At 41.5% G+C, this 16,973-nt stretch overlaps 1 protein-coding gene across 1 annotated transcript in view; it reads right to left on the reverse strand.

The window, feature by feature from the left end:
* Positions 1 to 12,896: 12,896 nt before the first annotated feature.
* Jcad (junctional cadherin 5 associated) overlaps positions 12,897 to 16,973 on the reverse strand; it is a 52,062-nt gene continuing 47,985 nt past the window's right edge. Inside the window, exon 4 of the mRNA XM_047520619.1 lies at positions 12,897 to 15,120. Coding sequence (XP_047376575.1) covers positions 15,086 to 15,120 — 35 coding nt within the window. The 3' untranslated portion in view covers positions 12,897 to 15,085. The remainder of the gene's footprint in view (positions 15,121 to 16,973) is intronic.

A 16,973-nucleotide genomic window follows, 5' to 3' on the forward strand; every position in this document is an offset into this window, starting at 1 on the left:
GTCCAGGTATGTGACTGTTCCAGGTCCAGCAGCTGCTTACCTCCCTGAGGGAAATCACCCAGTAAAAATCTCATGTTCACTGGGCCCCTTGGACAAGAGGATAATAGAGCAAATCCCTCTGATGTCACTGTAGGGAACTGAAAATTAATTTCAAAAACAAAGGAACTCCTAGTTACCTCATCTAGGTCAGAGAAGAAAATAGAGGTTTGATACAATTAAACTATGTTGTATTAAAATGTCACAAAGCCATTATTTAGAACGATTAATTCATGCTTATAATTCTAATTTTAAAAGGAGAGGTGTGGAGAAAATATTGTCTATAATTATGTAGCACTTATTTATTTTCTAGACACAAGCGTCTTGCCTGCCATAATATTCTTTGGCTTTGGAAACATCCCCAACCTTCCTTGGCCTCTGCTTGTTTTGTCTGAGAAAATGGAGACAGAAATATCTGCTGGGCCTGGCATGCAGGGTTGCTGTGAATACTGGATAGGAAAACTGTAACTGAATGTTGTCGAGCTCTGAGATGTGCCTGTGGTTTTTTAACCCCACTTGTAAAAGTGACCGCCTTCTGGTGTCATGGCTGTTGGAAACAGACTCCTAGCTCAGAGCTGACAGCATGTATTACTCAGAGCAACAGGAGTCGCCAGAGTCTCAGCCTTTTCTTGCACTGGATCTCTAGGCCCCAGTTCCCACCAGGTGATGTGGGGTGCCAGGAGAGACCTACACACAGGCAGGACTGCTGAACTGAGGAAACTCACATGCTTTACAATGGGAAATAAGCCTGACTGACCTTTGCCCTGGAAGGAAACAGTTTTTTTTTTTTACTGGGGAGTAAATAAACCTTCCCTTTTCTCTGGAGGCAGATGCTGTCTCTGTCTTCCCAGGATGCTCACTCTGTAAACATCCTTGGACAGAATCCTTGGGAAGTGGGTAACAGCAGCCATCAGAGGCTCTGTTGGAACAACAGGCAGAAAGGCAAGTGACCCATGGAACATTGCCTCCCCACTAAAGCATTAATTGTGTGTAAGGACTATGCAGGCATAAAGTATTTGTACCGTATTTATTCTGATAACTGACCTGTGAGGAGGGAGGGATCAAAAACTCGACCATCATACCACTTAAGTGGATAAGAAGTCTGAGGCCTGAGGCTGTTACATCTGTGCCCAAAGCCACCTGTTCTTTGTTGAATCAGCAGGTTGAATACTGAGAAATCTGAACTCCAGGTCCTGTATTATTTCTGCCCTGCCACTGGCAAAAGGATCTCTAATGTCACTCCAGTTGCAACCGTCCCCATTATCATTGATAAATTGTAACACTACAAATGGTCAACAGGCATTGCCCCTAGGAACTTCTGTACCTTCCAAAGCTGAGCTCATTTGAAAACAGGTGATGCGGTGCTAAGTAACTGGGCTCTGTTCCAGGTTATGAAACTTGTTCCATGGTCTGCTCCAACATGCCAACTTGAGCATCAGGGGATTATGAAGGTTGTCACAGGCACCAGAGCTCCTGTGAGTAGAACCACTACTTCTGCACTGTCACTGCTGCCTTGTTCTTTGCAGGATCGATACCTGTGGGGTTCCTTCTGTGCAAGGAAGGTACCTAGGATCACATGTTATGTGGCCTGAGACCTGAGGTCTTTATGTGGTTCACTAAGTGTCAAGTATGGCCTCTGGCCCTGGAGGAGCTCGTACTGCAACCTGCAGGGAATATGGTTTCTGTGGTAGCTCCTGTCCTATACTGGGTCCTTGTGGGAATTACAGTGAGTGGGCCTTGTGTTAGTCAGCTTTGCATCACTATAATGAAATAACTGAAATGATTAACTTAAAAAAAGAAAATGTTCATTTGGGCTTATAATTCTGTAGGTTCCAGTCCAATATTGGGTGGCCCCATTGCCCTGGGCCTCTGTGAGGGTAACAAGCATATCATGGTAGGAACATGTGGTAGAAAAAACAGCTCACATTACAAGCCAGGAAGGAAAGAAAGAGAGGTCAAAAAGCTGAAGCTCCACAGTCCGCTTCCAAGATACACCCCCTATGACCTAAAGACCTTGCATAAGGCCCCACCTCCTACAGGTCAACAGCACTTCTCAGTAATATCACCTGGGAACCATGCCTTTAGCATAAGGACCTTTGGAGAGACACTCATCCAAGCTATAGCAGGTCTCTTTGCCACTCCACCACTACCTCCTCTGATGAACACTGAACACCTGCTGCATATTAGGTGCTGCACTGAGCTCTTCCCATGCACCACATGGTTAATCCTCACAACAATCCTACTGGTGACAGGCCTGCATTACCCAATAAACAACAAAGGTCCAACATGTTACGATCCCATCTGGCTCTAAGGCCCTGATATACTTCAACAAAACTTTTATGTTATCTGTACATGTTCACACACAAAGTAGGGGTTCAAGAACAGGACCCTGTAAAAGTCTTTCTTTTGCACCAGCCTGTTACAACAAAGTTCCTTAAAGTAGATTGATAGACAAGCAGTTCTGTGGGTTCCGTTTATAAGGAAAAAAAGCAAGCAATTGCCACCACCAGGTTGGATTGTGACATTGTCTGAACAAATCCTTCCTTGGCATGAACATAGGCTGCCCTCTAGTGTTTAAATGCCAGCAGGCAGCCTCCTCTGCTCAGTGCTCAAGGTTGGCATTCCTCATCTTCCCAGGAATGGTAGAACAGGACGCAGAATTTTCACACTGGGAAGAAGGAGCTATTTCCCACTGGCCTCACCTAAATGGCAAGGAGTCCTGCGTGAAAATACCCTGGCATCAGTGTGTTGTGCACAACTGCTGGTCACCTTCAGTGCTCTGCACTCCATGAGATGGGATTTTTTTTTTCTCTCTTTCTCTCTCAAGATGATTTTTGTACCTGATTGCTCTCCATCTGTCATCTCTGAAGTCATTTATCCCAATGACTGCTGATGTTTTTATATGTAACTGGATTGTCAACTTGAATTCCTCAACCTCAAATATATTTCTTATTCTCTCCCATCTCACGATCCCTTTACAAATTCAATCTATTTCAAAAGAAATACATCAGATCTCAGACCTCTTGTTTTGAAGTAGATGACCACCAGAGATTCTGAGGTCAAGAGCAAGGCATATCAGAGAAACCTGCCCTGGGAAACCACCTTTTATTTCACAAGTTGATTTTTTTCTTCATTTTATGCGATACCAGAATATATAGGCAATGATTCTGTGACTTTAAATTTCTCTGGATTAAGAGGAAAACTGAGACTTTGATAGGCACTATCCATTGGAAGTACCCAAACTTCATAAAGATTATCTATTATAAATCAAAGAAAAAATCCAGTAGCTTTTCTACATGATACAGCCTTATATGTGTGGGATGGATCTGAACCAGATAAGTTATGGGTGCAATTACAACTCTGACAAGGAATCTTCTGAAAGTAACACATCTCTGTAATAAAGATAGTCATTTAAAAACTTTGATATAAACTTTACAATACAATATTGGCATGACTCAAACATAGTTCCTAAGTTCATGCATGTAGAGCTTCTTCCCAAAGCCAGAAATAACTTCTGACAGCTTCCATCTCTTCTTCCATTGTTGAAGACAAAAAGAGCAGACACCATGGCAAAATTAGGGACCTCAAAATTCATCCTCCCTCAGTATGACTGGGTGTGTAGCTTGGTGGTAGAGCACTTACCTTGTATGTGTGAGTCTCTGTGTTCCATCCCCAGCACAGAAAGAGAGAGAGAGAGAGAGAGAGAGAGAGAGAGAGAGAGAGAGAGAGAGAGAGAGAGACCAGAAAGAAAAAATGCATTCCTCCAAAGGCCTCAGTCTTTTATTTCTTCTTTTTTCAATAGATATCACTTTTTCCTTTTGCTTTTCAACTTTCTCAGGTTCAAAATGAAACCTCCTAAATAAGTATCCTATTTCTTCAAAACAAATTACCCCCACATTTAGCTGTTTAAAAGAAAAGTAAACATTTATTATCTCACATTGCTCCTGTGGGTCTTGTTGGTTTACAGGTTCCATTCAAGATGTTGACTGTGATTGATTGAAGGCTTCACCAGGGCTAGGACATCCACATGTGAATGTGGCTCATAATCGTGGCTCATAATCGTGGCTCATAATTGTGGAAGGCAAGCTGGTGTTGGTCATTGGTTTGAGGCCTCGGTTTCTCACCATGTTGATGCCTCCACAGGGCTGTTTGAGTGTCTTCATGACGTGGCTTTCCTCCACATGAGATATTGAAAACAGCAATTGTAAGCAACCGTGTTATTTATGATCTAGCTTCAGAATCCATGCACCATAGTTCTTGTGATATGCTATTTGATTACAAAATTCTGCTTGGTTTAATATGAGAAGAAATCATACAAGGGTCTTAAAGAAAGGATCACTGTGTCTATTTAGAAGACTTGCTACCACAACGACAGCTCAAAATTGGGGGATTTTAAAGAAGAACAACAATGAAACAAATACAAACAAACAAACAAACAAAAAACGCCAACCCTCTTCTACTCTATTGAAATTGAAAATATTCTGATAAACAATTATTTACATTGACTTAGTAAGTGGTTAGATTTTAGAATGAGTTCCAGTCAAGACATATCAATCAGTGATTTTTATCTCTAATTGGAATAAAAGTTATTGTTCCATACTGGCCATTGCAAATAGGAATGGGAACCCCAGAAGCCACCTTGTGGTGACTCAGAGAGGTGGTCAGATTTGAGGGTGGTCACATTTGAAACTGGACTGGAACTTTGGGAAGTGAATGGGTTAAAAGAGGCTATGGCATTCTTCTGATTTTCTCCAGTTGTGGGAACCTTCTTTGACCAATCCTTATGGTTCACGTTTGCATCAAGATAGTGAGGGGTCCAGCCAGCTGTGAGTCTGAGGAGCAGCCTCAGCAGCCCAGTGATGCTGGATGTACAAACCTGCCATACCTCCCCCTGGTGCTGAACTCGGTCCATCCCCCAAAGACCCCTTTTTGCACTGAGAATCCCAACTACCCCATTTTCACTACTCCATCCATCACCTTCAAGATCCAGTTCAATTTCCTGTCCTTTTTAATTTCCTTCTCTTTTTTCTTTAAACCTTTTTTCTTTTTTTAAAATTGCAAAAACTATTTCTTATAGAAATACAAACACACCTACATATCCATAATCTCAGGTCCAGAGATAGCTATCATCATTTGACTGTATCCTCCCAAACTCACATGGGTAACTTAATTCCCAATGTAACGATGTTGTGAGGCGGGACCTTCAAGAGGTGCTTAGGTCATGAGGGCTCTGCTGTCAGGAATGGACTACTATTGTGACCATGCAGGTAGGTTAGTTATAGCAGAGGTGGGTTCCTGACAAAAGGGTGAGTTCAGTCCATGATCGCCTCTCTTATGCACACAGTCTTTTGTGCTCTGATTCATGCATGTCTTCTACCAAGAAGGCCCTTGGCAGATGTTGCCCCCTTGACCTTGAACTTTCCAGACTCCAGAACTTTAAAAACTAAATCTCTGTTCTTCATAAATTACCAAGTTCAGGTGTTCTGTTATAGGAGCACAAAACACACTAAGACAACTACAGTTAACATTTTGCAGAAAATACTTTCAACCTTGTTCTGTTTTTGTTGTACTGTGGGGTTGACTTCCTGTTCTACCAAAATAAATAGAGGACCTGGTGTACTCTGCCTCCCTCTTTTGTTTAAAATCTGAACATGTGTTCTGGCTTCAAAACAAATATATATGGCATATGTTATCAATATGTGCCTGGGACTTTGGTTGGCCTGGTGGATTTGGTGAGGTAGCTACAACCCAAACCCTCATAATGCTGTTTGTTGCCTAAGAGGAGGGAACAGTGACATTCATCACACTCCATCACAGTGCCATGAAAGAGAAGCCTGGCCCAGAGCTACCCAACCTCACTTGGCTGAGTTGGGGGAACTCCCTAGGAACCTGAGGCCCAAGCTGAGACCTGAAGGACAAATGGACATCATCAGGGGAAGAGAAGAAGGAGGTCAACCAACATAAGCAACCAAAATACATAGGAAAAGTGTTGGCATCTGATCTGATCTTTTGAACCATTTCTGAAGATTCTAAAAATTTCCTTGGGTGTTTAAGGGACTGCTTGCATCAAAGTCACATATGAAAATAGTTAAAAATGAAATGTCCTGGTCCCCACCTCAGACACACAAAATTAGTCTCCACCTCTTGACAAGTTCTGGGTGTTGAGTTACACAGGGTTCCCGTTTATAGGGGTCACAGGAGCTGCTGGATGCAAGTCCTACATGGTCATTCCAGAACCTGCCCTCCAGAGGCCCTCCTGGGGAGAGGCGCATGTGTAAAGTGTGGAACCCTGAAAAAGTGAGGGAACTATGGTTAGTTATCATATTTCATTTGACTGTACAGGCACTTTTTTTCCACACTCTAAAGTCTCTGAAATGGGGATGCACAAAGAATCAAAGGCAAGTAGTAATTTCACCGAGAGTAATTTTTTTAAGATGAGGAAAATAAATAATGGCATGTTTTCCAGATGTGCAGAAATATGGTGCTATCTTTCCCCATTATCCTCTTCCCCACTGTTCTGATGGCACAACCTGTTCCCTCATCTAGAAGATGCACTGGGGGGATGCACTATACCCTTCAGAATATATGATGCTGTGTTCATTTATATTGCATGAACATTGTCACCTGCCACAGCTTTTCTTAACTCCTTTAAATGCTTTCTTGTGGTTCCTAGTTCATTTTTGCTTTCAGTTATGAAGTCTGAAAAAAAAAAAGTTCCTAGGGCACATCTTCATAGAGACACTTGTACACATAATCTCAATAACTGGGCTGGGAAGTGGTAGAGTGCTTGCCTGGCATGCATAAAGTCCTGGGTTTGATTCTTGGCACCACACATACACAAGTCTCAATAACTAGGAAAGAGAGTTCAGAATCTCTGCCCTGCTGCCACTGAGATCTGCTAGAACAATGAAATAGAAAGGAAGGGTATTCCGTGGTAACACCTGATACCTGAACAGAGAGGTCTGTTCTGAATCCATTACCACGAGGGCAGTGGCAGGATTTCCAAGGCTATGGATTCATCCAGGGGGAGGGGAAGGAAGGCAGTGACATCAGCTTTTTATGGGACTTTCCAGATGCAGGAGGTTGTGTTGCTGCATCCATCTCTGTATCCCCTGGTCCCAGCCCTTCCCTGCCCCAGTCTCACACGCTCTCTCCCTCCCCCATCCACCTCAGGGCTTTTTCCTGAGACTTGTTGGGACCTTTTATGTAGACAGCCCAGGGTCTGCAGCTTCTGCCTCTGCAAATGGTGCCAAGAATCTCTGCAGGAGCAAGGACAAGGATGAATGAGGTCTCTGCTTCCATCCAGAAACCTGGCATCTGGACCACTGCATTTACTGTTCGCCTCTCCTCACATCCCTACTGCAGACAGTAAGGGACACTGACTGACGGGACAAAGCCACTTCCTTCCTGTGAGGGTGTCTCTCCTGGGAATGGGAGGGTTTGCATCTGACTGCAATGACAGCTGCTTACAGCTGGTCCACTTAGCCTTATGGTGCTGCCTGGCTGGACTAAAACAGTACTGAAAGCTCACATTTTCTTTGAGGCAACATGTGTAGTCTTTCCTGAGACACATCTCCAGTGCTTCCTACAAGGGTCCCATCACACCAGCTTTCCACAGAGACCTAGGGCACATGAGCTGCTCTGTACTGTGGCTGGTGAGCATGTATGGGCTGTGGCTAATGCCTGTAGGTAGTTTCCTTGTAGCAGAGGCTGCTGCAGGACAGTCAATATCTGTTGTCACTCTCTTCATTAGTAACAGAACACTGATTTTTATTCAGAGCCATACTGGTGTCCAGTTAAAAAGGCAACCATTCCCAGACTTTCTTGCAGCAAATTTAACCATGTGATTTAGTTCTTACAAATGGAATATGGACAGAAGTATGTAGGAGTTTCTGGAAGTCTCTTTAAAGGAAGCTAACTTAAGAGAATTCTTTCTCTTACCAGCTTCCTAGAAGAAGTCCATGATAGCTGGTATTCTAACCACCATCCTGGGCCATGGGGTTACTTTCAGAATGGAAGTCAATCTGAAAGGATGCAGGAACAGAAAGTCACAAGGAGCCTGGCTCCCCGGTGACCATGGAGCTGACATGCTAGCCCTGGACTACCTGCTTCCAGACTTCTTTGAAGAGTAAGGGAAATACACTTCCATCTTGTTATAGCCATTGTTGTTTCCAATTTTCTAACACAGGCAGCTGAACCTGATCCTAACAAATGCCTTCAGTAGTATAAGCCTGTTACCTTTGAATTTCCTGATTAAATAAGAGGAGCATTCTCTGATCCTCTTGGGATGCAACAAGCATAAGATGAACAGCATGAACTTTGGAGTTAATAAAATAGTTTTGAATCCCTGCTCTGCTGCTAGCTGTCTACTGCAAGCCACGATTCAGCCTTTCTGAAGGATTTTCTACTATGAAGTGTTGTCTGCACTAAATGAGTTATCACTTACAACATACCTGGTACACACTTAAGGAAATAACAGTATTGGTTTCTTTTTCTTCTCCTTGTTCTCATGTTGGGCACTTTATTTTAAATACTCAAGAGAAATCCTGGGTAAATAAATGCACATTTGGGGTTATGTCTACATAAGCCAACCTGCTATCTTAACCTTGGGAATATAATGGGGTGGAAGTATATAAAAATACCCAGTTAATGCAGAAGTACAGGACAGAGGGAGGCAGTCAAGAAAAGAAACAGCAAATGGAGTCTGTGAAAAAAACCTCCCCTAATTTAAAGCTGGACTCTGCAGCCAAAACCAAAGCAGAGGCCCAATGGACCTGAGGGCCAGCACTGTTTACCATGGTGTTGTAGCCCCAATAACCCTGAGCTTTGGGGTGACTGACAGATTTCCAGTCTGTGTCCTGTAGGCTGACCTCCTGGGGGGAGATCTATGTGTGGCGTAGAAGCAGAAAACCTAATTCAGTTAGTACCATACAAACATCTCTGAACTTAAGTGTATATAAAGGAACTGGAACAGCCAAACTGTGAGAAAAGCAGTCTATATAAGCCACTGTCAATTAATGTGTTGGGCCACCTGCCAGGCTCATAAATACCCCATGCCCTGCCCTAACATGAGAAAAGTATGCTGAGAGAATTGAGTATTGTCAGCCCCTTGGCTGGTCCATAGCTATGGTGAGGGGAGAGAAGCATGGTAAGTCATTGGAATAGGGAAGTAGACCACCCTGGTGCAAGAAACAATGGCAGGATTCCCACCCTGGCAAGGACCCAGCCCTCAGTCATGCACAGCCGCAGTTTTCAAACTGTCTTACTCTTGGACCCTTCTGGCAGGGCAGAAGACCCTATGGAATTCCAGGTTTGCCAAAAAATGTTACATAACCTTAAGAGTTGGAAGGAACCAGAAAAATTAGTACAATCCCCTTTTCCACTTATGGAGTAAAGTGTGTGAGTGGGTGGCCAGGGTGACAGTTAGTTAATGGCACAGTGAGGCCCAAACTAGGCCCCCAAATCCTGGGCGGTAAGTTTCATCTTACAGCATTGATTTGGTCCAGGGACATCTTTTTTAAGTTCTTAATATGTGGATTCAATTATCAAGCAACTGGGGGATAGTCTTTACTTTAAAACCCACAACTTAATAGGATCTGAAATTTCAGATGACCTAGAGGGTCCTGGAACAATCAAGCTTTGAGCCCTACACACATGTAGCCAAGGTAGAAATGAGGAAAACAGCCTACAAAAGCTAATGAGGGAGGCAGGGAGCTTAACTTGGAAAGGAGGGCCCCATTTTTAAACCTCATTAAGAGTAGCTTCGTTTATTGGTCTGACTACTAGCAATAACAAATCAAGAGCATCATGCTTCCAGAAATGCCATGCTGGCAACAAGGAGGTAAATCCCTATGAGAAGACCAGAGCCTGGGTTTTAAAACCTACAAGATGCCACACAGGCACTTTCCCCATTAAGGTAAAGGTCTAGCTTTGTTCTCCATGCTTAGAACACCCACAAGATGCTGGCGGGGGTGGGGAGGGGTGAGTTCTACATATTTCCTTCTTAAGTTCAAGTGGGAGAGGCAGATGAAGAATGGGAAGCCAAGAAGTGACATGTGCAAGGCTGTGTGGTCACCAGTGGAGTCAAAACTTGTACCAGTGCCTGAACTGACTCTAGGCTTCTTTCCATCATGTCTGCAAGGCTTTGGCAGAGATGCACCAGGACCTTCAACTCCCAGGAAGCATTTGTTGGAGACCAAAGGTGCTGGAATTCTGTGGGCCACCTGTCCCTGTGTTACCCATGCCACCTGTGCTGGTCCCCCTACAGCCTGCTAACCCCTGGGAAGCAGTCTTTAGGACATCCTGGGCAGCTCTTGCCCCCACAGCCAAAGACAGTGGACATAGGTATTTCCATGCAAAATCTTTATTTGGAACACGTGTTATGGACCAGGCCAGCCGTCCTGAAACAGTAAGGGTATTTACATTGTGCTGAGAAATACAAGAGCTCCGTGCAGGCGTTCATCAGTGCTTTGATGGCATTTGATCTGCTACTTTGCTTTGCTTCTGCCTTCCCTGTACTCATTATCCTCATCCTCCTTCACCTCTCATCACCCAGAGTCCCCCATACTGCCTCATCTGGAGGTGATGACCTCAGATGGTAAATGGACATTACTGAGTGTCTTCCCAGGACCCTCCCCACCTGCCTTAGGTAGTAAAGGTGCCTTAGGAGTTGCAGGGCCTTATCTTCATCTAATTTTATTTTACTTTACTTTATTTCATTTAATTTATTTTGAGATGCTTCTGCTTAGTGTGTTGAGTGCTGCCTCGGATTTTGGCAGATGCAGGTGGTGAGTCCTTCGTTGATTTTTATTATCTGTGGTTTACTGCCTTTCTCCTGGTTTGGACAAATGATTTTCATTTCTAACTTCTGTTTCTCAATTTGAACTTGCCTCTGTCTCCCTCTTGCTCCATGACAGTGAATGTCATACATCTGGGCTTTGCCACAGGGATTGGGAGCAGGGAGGTAGAAGTAAGTGCTGCTTCTTTGGCTCAGCTGCCCACCCCAGCAGGGCTCGGCTTCCATGTGGAAGAGGCTTCCTCCTTGTCCCCAGTCAAGGCATGGGGTTGAGTGGCCAGTCTGGCTTGCCTTTGGGTTAAGCTTGTCAGTAGGCAAAGACCACAGAAGGGGCACCTCCCTGGCCTCCATTGTATTAATACACACAGTTGTGACAGGGGCTTTCTAAAGTCAAGGCCAGGAATGCACAGGAGCTTTGGCCACCACCTCCTTCACTAATGAACTCAAGGACTGTTTTAACAGGCAGGTGGCTAGTCCTTAGGGACCTAGTCCTTAGGGACCTTTTCAAGAGGCCTCTATCTGAATTTCTAGTTTTAACCACTGCCTTTGTTTTCAACAAAACATGTAGGCTGGGGTTGCTCTTCCTTTAATGTTTTATCTCCCTTCTTTGCCTGGTGGGCCCCAGAGTGGACCAACCCTTGCTTCAGGAAAAGACCTCCCACCACGCTGACTCTTAAAAGATCATTTGGAATGTGTCTCTTAAATTCTGTCCTGAGTAGCAACTCTCCTCCCACAAACAGATGTACAGAATGTGCAATCAAAAACAAAACAAAGAAAATGCAAAAATCCCCCAGGCCTGCAATAGCTTCAGTTTAAGAAACACACTCCCACTCCCACCCTTCCTCTTAAACCTAGTTCTCCCCTGCACAGCTCCATCTGGCAGAACGATGCTCCCAAACACTAATGCAATCATCACTAATGCAATCCTTCATAAGAACTTAGGAAATTACAAGTTTTTCTCTAAGTTCAAATATTTATAGACAGAAAATGTGGCTGCACTGGTTACTTTGCAAGAGATGTTAACCTGACAATAGTGTATTATTTCCTCATTTTAAACAAAGAATGAAAAGCACAAACACACAAACATAACCTTCAGGGAGCCGCAGGATGAAACGGTAGGTTAATGCTATCTTCCGTTGGTCTCTTCTGCTCAGATCTGGGATGTAGTTGGCTCAACAGCAGATCAGCTTCATTAAATTTCCTCAGAAGTCCCAAACCAGGATGCTCAGAGTAAGTGTTCTGCTGCTGGGAAAAGTGGTCAGGATCTAGTTCAGAGTCATTTGAGTTTAAATACTTGAATTTCCATGAACAACAGCCCTGTACCAACAGCCAAGTGGATAGAAAAGTCCTACTTAGAATTTCCACATGAATCAAAACATAGATCTACAATTCTAGTAAGGAAACCAGGGCATCAAAGAGTAGATTCATGTTCTAGGGTCTTTAAGAAAGAAATCCAAGTAGTTATGAATGATACGCAAATATTTCTTAAGAGTCAGTCAGGAAACTGGTTGCATCTTTAGGGAGGAGTTTTCTGGGATTTGCAAAACATAAGGTTGAAAATGATAATAAAGAATGATTTGCAATCATTCCTAAATTTTCTTCAAAGAAAAGTAACTAGAACTAAATTACTATAATTTCTCTCTCCTTTTGCAAATCCAGAAATACAAAGACATTTCATACATTTCATTCATTCTTCATACAATTTTTAGTTTCAATGGTCAAAATTAGAACTTTTAATTTTATAAGTTCCAAATTATTAAACACCAACAGGAAATCATGTGTGAAAAGAATAATGACAAACACAAAACACACGTTTTTTTCCAGCCATAGGCATGTACATATGAGAAGGAGAAGTAATGGAAGTATTAGTATTAATTTTAAAATCTCTGGGAAATCTATTTTTGATTAGAAACTGTTATTTACCTCTGAATATGAAAGTTTAAAAGTCAAATTTTCAAGTTAATAATTTTAAAACCACTCCCTCAAAAGATTTACATAAGGCTTGAATCCAGAAAAATTAAGGTAAAAAATATAAATATTATAATTTTCACTAAATGCAGAATGGTTCCAGAAAAATATGATACAGCAATTTAGAATAAAACAAAAACAGAAGAGCACTGAGACATATATAAGGCAAGACTTTTTTTTTTCTTTCCTTGAGGATCCTTCCCTTTTCTCTTGAGGTATGAGCTAAAATTTTAATTATTTTTGTTAAAAGAAGTTTTGAGTTGGTATCAATGAAATTTAAGAAGTCAAAACAGAGCTTATGTATATGAAATGCCTATGTACATATGCATACATTGGTGTGTGCCTGTAGGTACATGTGCATGTACCTTCTTTCATTTACTTTTAATGAGGCAAGTACAGAGACCTCCACGTGGCTCAGCCGTCATTTAGTTCTATCAGATGACTTGAATGATTCACAAATCTTACGAAGTGACTGACCTCTTCCCCACCAGATTTTTCCTCGGAAGAGACTGGGCCTGTCTCATAGCTACTGTTAAAACTGGAGTCTCCTTCACCTTCTCATAAGCACCAAGCTCTGGAAAGAGATGATGATGTGGAATAGGTGGGAACCAAGACTGCAGGTAAGTGTAGTTAGACTGAGATTCTGTTTCGCCTGCTATGGTCCAAATACATGAGGTTCTTATCAAATAAAATCATATGTACAAATACGAGCAGGCCACAAAACCCAGTCCATCACTTTAGGGTCAAAGGACAGACCAGCCAATGGTTCACATTTTAGGAATAAAAAAGTCTAAAACATAGATGAGGTGGTTTCTCAACAATAACAACAACAAAATAATAAAGAAAGAACAAAAAATCATGAAAAGGGAAAGAAGGGAAAAAATATGAACCCATCTAGAAAATGTTAGCTAACAATACCTTACTTAGAAGGAACAAATGCATAAAAATGCATACATTTTGTGCAGGTTAATACAATATTAACACAATAGAATATATAGGCCTTATAATACTTTTGTAATATCTCCAAGCACTTTTTAAAAATATGTGAGACTAATTCATTATCATTCTAAATAAAAATACACATTTCTTTAAAGAGACAGGAGAAGAGGAGGAAGGTATGTTGTCAGGGCAGAGCCCCACAAAGATAAAAGTATGTTTTTTGGTAATATTCATTGATATGGCAGTAAAAATTGCTGCAAAGAAGTAGGCTGGTTTGATGCAGAGGGATATTTTCAAATATAACCTTATAGCTACATTTGCACAAAAAATTAAGTGGAAGTTTATTAACCCTGTGATATGTTTATATTGACATTTTCTAAAATAAAATAGAAGCAGAGTTAAGAATGGGTCAGGGATATATTCTTTAAAGCAAGAGCAGACCCTCTCCGGGTTCCTCTTACACAAAGGGATAGACTCTTAAATAAAATAATACTTCCTTAAAAATCTGCCACCTAACAACTGTTTACATCATAGAAAAATAGTAATTTTGTAAAAAGAAATATAGTTACTTTGTTAAAATGGTCTATTTTAAACCAGCAATTATTTTTCATATAAAGAATTTCTAAACATCCATACAGAAAATAAAAATAGATAATACTGAGTGCAAAGCAGACCATGGCATGTTTGCAAACAACCAAAGTATTTCATTGCCAGATAAATAATGCTTTTAGTATATTACAGTACAAACGTTATCTTTTAGAAACTTAAAAGATATTGCTTTTATCCTCTGATGGCAAGTTACTTACAAGTAAAGTTACTTCCAGCAGCAGAAAACCAAATTGATTAGAAATGGATCATATATATTCATTCACATTTACCCGCTACTGGAAGTGCCCAAACACTGGGCAAAAGCCTGTATCCCAAACCCCTTATCGTGAGTGTGGATCACAGGCTGTGGAGATTCAGAGGAGAAATGACATTCATGGTCCTTTCAAAATCATTCATTACATCGTCCATGTCTACATTTTCACATAGAACCAGATTAACACCAAACTATTCACCAGCTTGGCCAAATTCATCAGGAAAGAGATTTTGTGTGAAAACTCTTTTCTACGTAGAGGCAATAGATCTTCATGCTATAAAAAGAGATGGTTTCAACAGACTATTGCTTTATTTCCACAAGCAATTCTGTACGAATGACAAATTTCCTACTGACAGTGGTGAAGGAGGAATCAGTACACTAAAAACCAGCAGGTGCCAGCTTCTGCTTGGGCAAGATGGGCAGATGGACTAAATCAGAGAATTATCAATCAGCAGACGAAGGTGGTCCCAGGCTTCACTAGAAATTCACACCCTCTCCACTCTGCTAGGGTCATATGAATCTATAAAAGAAAAAAAGGAGAAAAGAAAAAGGAAGAAGAAATAAAATTAGTGGTATGTTAAACTAGTATTTTTTTGAGGATTAAAAATCCTCAGCCTATAAATAAAATTTGTGGAGAGAGCAAAATCCACGAGTACAAAATTCATCTTTAGATACTTCAACAATCTTATTTTCATTAAGAAACAAAAATACATTGTTTTAAGGAACATGTATGATCATTACTCAAACAGATGGGAAAATGTGAATTGCTTAATATTTTGATGACTCCTTCCTGTTTCACATAGTGGAATAGAATTAACGGTATGTGCAGTTTCTTAACCAGCAGAATGCCCTTGACTGATGCTACAGAGGATACTTTTTCTTTTCTAATCCTTTTAAAATTTTTTTGTAAATTACAGCTCTATGAAACCTTGCTTTAGAATACACATCTTTTTAATCAAATGCTATCCCATGAAGGCCTGGGGATCCTAAAATCCAGACTGTATGGCCAGCTATGAGTGGTATAGTCATTAAAACATTAGAGATTCCTCAAAAAGTTAATAATAGAACTACATATGATCCAGCAATCTCATTACTGGATACAGGCACAAAGGAAAGGAAATCAGAATGTCAAAGAGATACCCGCACACCTGCGTTCAGTGCAGCACTATGCACAATAGCCAAGACATGGAAACAAGTTAAGTGTCCATCGAAAGATGTGTGGATTAAAAAAAAACATCTTTCTCTCTCACACACAATGGAGTATTATTAAGCCTTAAAAAAGAAGGAACCCTATCATTAGCAACATGGATGAACCTTGAGGTTATCATGGTAAGGGAAACAAACCTGACACAGGAAGACAAATACTACATGATCTCAATTTTAAAAAAGTTAAACTCTTAGTAACAGAGAACAGAATGATGGTTACCAAGAGCTGGGGTCAGGGAAAATGTTATGCTGGTCAAAGAATATGACCAGTGCAGGTATAGTTAGTAATGCTGTACTGTATGTTGGAAATCCACAATAGTGTAGATCTAGTGTAGGGTTTTCACCATACACTAAAAATTCCTAACCAGATGAGGTGACAGATGTTAATTGGCTTGAATGTAGTACTCATTCCACAATGTGCGTGTGTGTGTGTGTGTGTGTGTGTGTATAAATACTGTATACCTTAAATATATACAAGTTTTACTTGTCAATCATACCTCAACAAAGCCAGAAAAGAAAAAGGAAAAAAGAAAAAAAGCAAGGCTCTACACAGTGCAAAAGGTGATTAAATTGAAAAAGCAGTCTGGAAGGATGATACAATTTGTCACTCAGGAAAACAATCACAGAACAATCTTTTCTGAAATCCATCTGGAGAACTGTGTGCTACGAAGACCACACAGCTTCCAACTTCTCTAGCAGCAAAATGTTTTACCGTGTCCTTCTTGCACCTTTTCCACTTGATACCACATATTTATGATATGCTAAGTACCACAAGGGTGACAACTAAGACAGCATTGGGAGCACTCTGAGCAGATGTCATAAACTGGAAGGGACAGTCTTTGCACTTAGGAACAGAAGGCTACTCCTGCTCAGACATGATTAACTGCCCCAGGGCTAACCTGGCTGAAAGGAAGTGGAGTCCACACGAGTTGGCACCATCTGACGTTTTCCACTTAGCAACACCCTTGTGCCCACAGAAGTCGGTCGCAGCTGAGCATTAAATTCTTTGTGCTCAATCAGCCTCATGGTGTGCCAATTTGGAAAGGGGCCTATGAGCAGAGAGTCCACCGAGAATGAGACAGGTTGTCATTAATGGCTGATAATGTGGAAAGGGGGTAGTGGGAGGTCTCAGGGAGGTTGGGCATCCACAGTGACCAAAGTGAAACT

Source organism: Sciurus carolinensis, chromosome 12 (assembly GCF_902686445.1).
Source record: "Sciurus carolinensis chromosome 12, mSciCar1.2, whole genome shotgun sequence".
In the NCBI taxonomy this organism is placed as follows: Eukaryota; Metazoa; Chordata; class Mammalia; order Rodentia; family Sciuridae; genus Sciurus; species Sciurus carolinensis.